We start from the raw sequence: 7266 nt of genomic DNA, 5'->3' as shown, positions 1-7266 counted from the left end.
CCACTTGCTTCCATGATGGCTATATTACACTTCAAGTTTTCCTACAATATAATTTTCCCAACTAATTTCGCGGAAAACCAAACCACCTTTGTGGCATAAAAACCAATCGCCATCTGTGACGTCATTGTCGAAGTTAGACCTGACTATGACGTCACTGTCGAAATTAACCGATGCGTTACCTTCAGTCTTCGAATTGTGCACACCCACTGTGTGCGAAAATTCTACTGTCGTAACAACTCAGATCAAACGAAGTTTGTTAATTACCGACTAATGGCGCTTTTTATGCTGCAGAAATGTTTTCGTTTCTTAAATTAAATTTTCTTTTTCGTTGTTGTCATATACGTCTGGCCCCTTGTGATTATATATTTTCATGTCAAATTGCATCTAAACATTTCCAAAAAAAATTATGGTTATTAGTTCAAAGGCAGATATATTGTTTCGCTTGGAAGTAATTTCAGTTCGCATGCATGACAAAAAACAAAAGTTGCGGCACCTCGGGTGTTTCCGCCATCGTCACAGGAGATCACCAGCGCCGACGAGGCTTGGGCTTATTTGCTACCACTGTGGGAGATCTAAAGAACGACACTTGTGCTCCCCTGCCACGAAAATTGAGCAAAGCGTCCCGGGGACAACTGCACTTGTTATTTCACCACAATTATACAAAATTTTAACGAGAGGTTTGATTTGCCATGCAAAACAGACTTCTTTTTCGGTCAACATGGCTGTCACAGATTTAAGGATGATGACATTTCTTTGAGTTTTGTCATCAATTAACGATAGAATGCCTTTATCGTAAATTAACTCATAGCCAATAGTTCGTCGACTGACTCATCTCACAAAGTGGGCAACTTTCCTGCAAACAACGCGGCAAGCAAACTGCAGTTCAGTGCTGGTTCCGAGAAAATCCTGGAGATCCATGCATATCAACTATAATACCCTTTATTTCTCTAAACGAGAGTTTTTTATCAATAGTGCAAAGTGATTGGCTGAAATTCGACCAATCAGAGGACCCGCAATAACGTACTTCCACTTTCTTTTTCTATTTTATTAGTTTTAATCAGAGAACGCTGCATTAGTTTACCGACAGGGCGTTACTACGGCCCTGTGCGGGCCCTCAAGAGCGCTTTATTTCTTTGAATGTATTAATTTTTGCGTGCAAATTAGATTCGTCGTTCTTGTGACGTGTGCGTGTATTGCGTTGCGTGTTAATTGTACGTGTATTGTGGATTAATTGTAAATTTTCCGCGCATGTTGTACAAAAAGAAAGGGTGTCCGGGTATAATTGACAGGTGGAAGACATAATACGCAACTAAATTAAAGACTAAGCACCAACAGGGTCTAGTGTTATTTTTCGGTTTTTTAATAAATAAATGCATGTGCACAATTTGTACACTATCACAAGTTTTTACTTTAATTTTTAACAATACCGTTTCGTGTACGTTCGTGTACTGATGCGAACTCCGAATCACGTGACGTCTTTTTTTTTCGACAACTCAGTGTTGTATAAATCGAAGCTGCAATTTGGAGCAGCCTCATTACCTTCTGTTCGTTTTTTAAAATTTTTTTTTGGAAAAGAGAATATTTTTTACTATCATCATGTCAAGACGAAGACAAGGAAGTTACCCATCTTCCGGAGTACAACGATTCAAACACTTCCCGAAAGATTTTTTGAGACCTTATGGCTTGGCTATCGTTGGGACTGAAGCAACCGATAACGATTCGATACAAAGACGTCTGAAGCCATTTTCTTGCGAGTGGCTTAATCGACCTGGAATTGCTGTAAGCGAATTTATTGCAACCCTGGAGCAAAACTTTGAGCCGGCATTTGCCAATTTGGATCTTCTCAAGAACGTTGGCATGAAACGTAGAGCGAAGGTTTACCTAAACAAACTCTGCAAACACGGCAAATTTGCGAAACGTAACTTTCGAGGAACCTTTTCTGAAAAGAAAAAGAAAAAGAAGTGCAAAAGATTCTTGAAGCAATTGAGGGAAACATCAGAAGAAACAGATGCTTTTCTGGATGAATGTATGAAAACTGGAGCCAGTCTTTATCTGATGGGAATCCATCACCGAGTCGCGAAATATATCGCAACCAACATTTCAACTTTGCAAGTTGCCGACGATGGAAACTTGTCGGGGTTTGCAAAGAAAAAGACGGACTCACGATACATCGCCACTTTGATAAACGATGTGCGAATGCGACGTAGTCCAATACCTGTGCAATCAACAACACGCACCCTTCGGGAAATTTGGACAGAAATGAAAGCCGGCACGAGCAACACCAGCGAAGATAAAAAAACAAGCACATCACAATGAATTTCTACTTTCTTGTAGCTTTATTTTCTCATATACGCGTTCCATTCATATCGTTTGTATTTTTGCACGTGTGTTTTTTCTTTCACAATAAAATTTAACAATCGTCAAAAAACTTGTTTATTAAGCAGAAACAGTATAGTAACAAGTTTAGAATATCTTGTTTATTTAACTACATCAATGCTGTCAAATGTAGAGCGGGTCTATACCAGTGATTCTCAAACGCGGCCCTCAGGGCCGCATGCGTCTCCCAACTTCTTATTTTGCGGCTCGCACCAGACCTCAGGAAACCATCAAAGATTGCTTATTCAAGGTAATAATCTTTAGTAATTTTCAAAAGTCCTGTTTTTTGCGACTCCTTACACACCGAAAAAAACATCATTTGGCCCAGACAATAAACCACTGTTCTAAACTCTAAACAAAGTTCAAGTGATATTTTTTCTGATGACCCCACCATGCAATAAAAAAAACAAATAATGCGTAACATGCAGCACAGCGCCAACTCACTTACAATAGTTTCTTTCATTGACAAAAACTTTTTTCGTGCCCTTTATCAAACATTTTATCACAAAAACGAATTATTACCTGAAGATCTTTGCAAACATGATTTGTTAATATCTTACCAACACATGAGTCATAACAAAACCGCTTTACATATGAAGCAGCCAATTTCTACACCATTGTTTAGTTTTTCGTCGATCGTTTCGAAAAGTTGACATGATTTTGTCCGTTATTAATTGTTAGTCGGTTCGAAAAGGTTCGTATAGTTGACTTGATTGATCGTTCACTGCTTCTTCACTGCGGGATACTTGCAAATTTCAGACTCTACGCTCAGCGGGATACCGGAAAGATCTTTCTTCCCTTTTTAAATCAGTCAAGTATACGTACCTTATCGAACCGAATGACGATAACGGACAAAATCTTGCCAATCTTGTTAAAACAACCGACGAAAAAAAATACAATTGAAAGTTTTTGTATTGCTTATTATGTCAAGCTGTTTTGTCAGGACGGTAATCGATCCTTCGAAATAAAGACAGTCGACCTGGCAACTCGGACTATTGGCCCGAAGATTCGTCTGGGCGCTTCTATGTTCACTACGAAGGCCAAGCACTGCAACGTTTCATATGCCGAAATTTCAGCCATTTAAAAGACACATGCGAGGTACGGTGAACTCCAAGAGAAAAGTGTTACGACCAACAAACCGACAAACCAGAGAGAATGGCCACAGAATACACCCGCTCCCATCCAGAGAAGGCAGGGTGACATGAGTTCACACATCCCTCCTAGCCAGTGGTTCTCAAACCTTTTACGCATGCGGTGCATTAAAGAACTAAACTTTCTTTTCGCGGCACACTTCGCAGGTAAACATAACAAAAGTTGTTCTAAGAATGTTAACTTTCAACTTTGTTGTGGTGGGTAAGAATGCTTTTCATTGCCAATAACGAAAATATGAAAAATATGCTGTGAAACTTTGTTATGCACACCAATATTTTGTCGTGAAAACACCAGTGAATGTTTACACTTTAAAGTACTAAATATTTCGCGGCACACTTCGAAATCTCTCACGGCACACTAGTGTGCCGCGGCACACAGTTTGAGAATCACTGCTCCTAGCCATCCTGGAGGGCAAAACAAAACCTCAAACGCCGCTAGTTAACCACTTATTTCCGCAACAGCTCGTCCCCGTCGCGGTTGAAACAGTCAATCTTATTTCAGACCGACCTGAACTTCATGAAACTTTTGAAGCACTGCAGAATCAATTGCGTTATCAGTGCTCTTATCCACGATTTAGTTATCTCCATTGGAATTTACGCAACAACGGTTAATAAAGATATAATATCGACAAACAGGGGTAAATAGTGATAAATAGCAGGTAAAGTATCTTAACGCTTGAATTTAATTCAAAAAAATTCAACTTGAGATGTAAATCATACCGGTGGAAATAGAATATTATATTTTCACAATAATTGATATTGCGTCTATGCATGTTTGATTGAAAATTTCTTTTCCATATTTGGAATAAACTTGTTGGAAATTTTTCAAGCAGGCTGGACTTTCAGGTATAGCTAAAACGGGCCGAGCCAATAAAAGTTTGCTAACTACTGTACTAAATCAAAAAAAGTAACCAGCGATGTTCTGAAGTTTAAATCAGAAGCAGTTTTGTCTCGAATGTTAAATTCGTACAGCTGTATCCTGGTTACCTAATTGCTTTTCGTATCTTTGAACTGAGTTCTAGATAGACCTGTTTGGTCTACGACTCGACTAATTTTCATTTTTTTGTTCTAATCCACCATGTAAGTAGTTTGTTTGTTGACCCCCCAAGTAGGTGAATATTTTTAAAGCTTACGGCCAGGGAAAGATATTAGTGTCAGGTCTCAGGTATACCAAAAATGTTTATATTTTCGCCAAATTTTAGTTTAAGCATTAATTACGTGCATAAATTGCTCATACAACAGCAAAATAAAATTATTATATGCCATGACAAAATAAAAATTGCATCGTGATTTCTTTATTGCCCCCAGTGGTAACAATATGGAGATTTTTTGGTGTGTGTTGGGACTATAGTAACACTTTTCCATAAATTACGACGTCGAATTTTCACGACAAAATCACGTTTCTTTAACGTGTTTAATTTGTCAAAAAATCGACGTTTATTAATGGTTTTGACGTTTTAGTTTTACTTTGGTTTGGTTTTTGGTCGGATTTCAACGTTGAAATGTGGTCGATTATTAAACCAACAAACGTAGTTTTATCGACGACGTTTAGACGACTTCATTTCAACGTCGACAAATGCACATAATTTCAACGTGAAAAGAAAGACGTCGAAATTGAATCCAAATTACGAAAAAGTTGCGAAGACACCATATTAGGCTACGACGTCGAATAAAAATAAACGAATTCAACGTTACTTAAACGTGCCTAATATGCCACTAAATCGCGTCGAATACCGGTTGTTTTGGGACCTTTAAAATGTTGACTAATTTTCGACCTGAATTTGACGTCATTTCGACGTTCTATTTTTTTACAATGGTCGATTTTGTCAGAAAGACGTCGATATGGAATTTCGACGTTAAAATGACGTTTATACTACGTCCGGTGCCCGCTGGGAAAAATCGTTAAAAAAAGACGAATTGAAACCTGTTGCCACTTCCTTTTTGATGTTTCTAAACACGGACGATTTTGTTAGCTGGGTATGACTTAGCTAATTCTAATCTTTTAGCTGGCAACCCTGATTTTCGGGCCACTTATAAAATGTGACTACAGGCCAGCAGACCCTTAATACGGCACTGACGTTCAGTGAACCCTCGCCATGACTGCTAAATAAACATTTGTCACGATATTGGAGACGCCTATTAGCTATGACACGAAACCGAAATCGTTTAACGAGTTAAAAATTGAATCTAAAAATGAAATCTTTGCCAAAACTAAATGTTAATGAATGCATGGTAATGCATGTTAATGAAACCATATAGCATATGCCATATGGCTGCTCAAGACCGCTAATTTCCAATCGCTCAAAAAACCGCTGGGTCATCCAGGGTCATACCTTCTAGGGATTGACTTCGGATAACTGCTGAACATATATGTTTGTGAATTTTTAATTTTTTTTAAAAAACCAACGGTTCCAAAAAGTTACTCTTAAAAAAAAAATTAATACGTCTCCAGTTCTATGTCTGTCATATAACTACTGAACCTATAATAACAGAAATGTCATTTAAGTCCAATGGTTTGCAATTCGTGTGAATTGTGTTCATGGCAAGGGTGTAATGCAGTGGTTCTTAACCGTTTTTCATTGCTGCACCCCTTTCAAATCACCAACCAATTTTCGCACCCTCCGGGTTTTTGTATTTATATAGAATATACCTTACCAACTTAATTGCAACAAATTAAGCCAAAGAGAACACGAACAATACACAGGGTTTTACTCAAAACATGGCAGATACTTAATTGTGACAAATTTGCGTTAATAGCAAAACGCCGTAGGCACGTGAAAATTTAAGCACTGTTTTTAGGTAATTTTCAACGTACGCCAGATTTGTTTGGGTTTTGAAGGATTTTGCGACTCCTGTCGTTTTGCTTTTGAATTTTTTTGCATTCAAGTACACAATAGGCTACGTTAATTCAGACTTGGACAACTAGATAATTCTAGTTGTCTAATTGGGCAAATTAGAGCAAAATGGCGGTAATTCTAGTTCTAATCTAATTTAGAATTATCAAGTAAGCTCTAATTCTAATTCTAATCTAATCTAATTCATAGTTTTCCCCAAATCGCTAGTTTGTCCAACGGCACTTTTAGGCATGTGATCTGAGCATGCATTTTGTAAGCAAAGCGCACAAAACTATGCAATTAACAAGACCAAACTACATCACTGAAACACGTTTTTCAGTGAAATTTGGCACTCAGCTCCGTTTAAACACGTTTTAGATGCACCAAATCGTATTGTTTTAAATGTGCAAATCTACAAGTTCAAATTTGAAACAAACTAAAGTTAAATCTAATTCTAGTTTGAATTCTAGTTTAATTTCTAGATTTTGAGAAAATTCTAGTTCTAATTCTAATCTAATTTGTAAAAAAGGAGATGCTCTAATTTTAATTCTAATCTAATTTAAAAAGTCGAAAAAAAATCTAGTTGTCCAAGTCTGCGTTAATTGATACGGTTAAGCAATATCTGTTAAAAAGACTAATATACCGTATTTACTCGATTGTAAGCCGCGGCCTTTTGTTTTTTACCTGCTGTCTAAACCTTGTAGCATTCGTAGAATTTGGTTTGAGTTTTCTGTTTTGATTCTCAAATGGGGTTATAAGCCCCGCAACTTCAAATTGCACGTAGGGTTTTCAATAGGCGCTGTTGAACGACCAAACCAACACATTGCTTCTCCCGCACATTTATAACAAAAGTAAAATTGTCGTGTATACGCCCTTTAATAAAGAGGAAATTGAGAATTGAAATT

The 7266-nt window shown here is 37.5% G+C and overlaps 1 protein-coding gene across 1 annotated transcript; it reads left to right on the top strand.

Moving 5' to 3' along the window:
• Nucleotides 1-1085: 1085 nt before the first annotated feature.
• On the top strand, nucleotides 1086-2422 carry LOC145232998 (uncharacterized). Its single transcript, XM_080097661.1, has one exon. The coding sequence runs from the start codon at nucleotides 1597-1599 to the stop codon at nucleotides 2314-2316; it is 720 nt and encodes a 239-aa protein (XP_079953787.1). The 5' UTR covers nucleotides 1086-1596; the 3' UTR covers nucleotides 2317-2422.
• The last annotated feature ends 4844 nt before the right edge of the window (nucleotides 2423-7266 follow it).

The sequence above is a fragment of the Phallusia mammillata genome, chromosome 6 (genome assembly GCF_965637545.1).
Source record: "Phallusia mammillata chromosome 6, kaPhaMamm4.hap1.1, whole genome shotgun sequence".
Taxonomy (NCBI): Eukaryota; Metazoa; Chordata; class Ascidiacea; order Phlebobranchia; family Ascidiidae; genus Phallusia; species Phallusia mammillata.
The sequence above is the reverse complement of the archived record's forward strand: the minus strand, read 5'-3'. Positions and strand labels throughout refer to the sequence as shown.

What these genes read in the sequence shown, in the direction of transcription:
- LOC145232998 (XM_080097661.1), top strand. Translation starts at nt 1,597, where the DNA reads ATGTCAAGACGAAGACAAGGAAGTTACCCATCTTCCGGAGTACAACGA.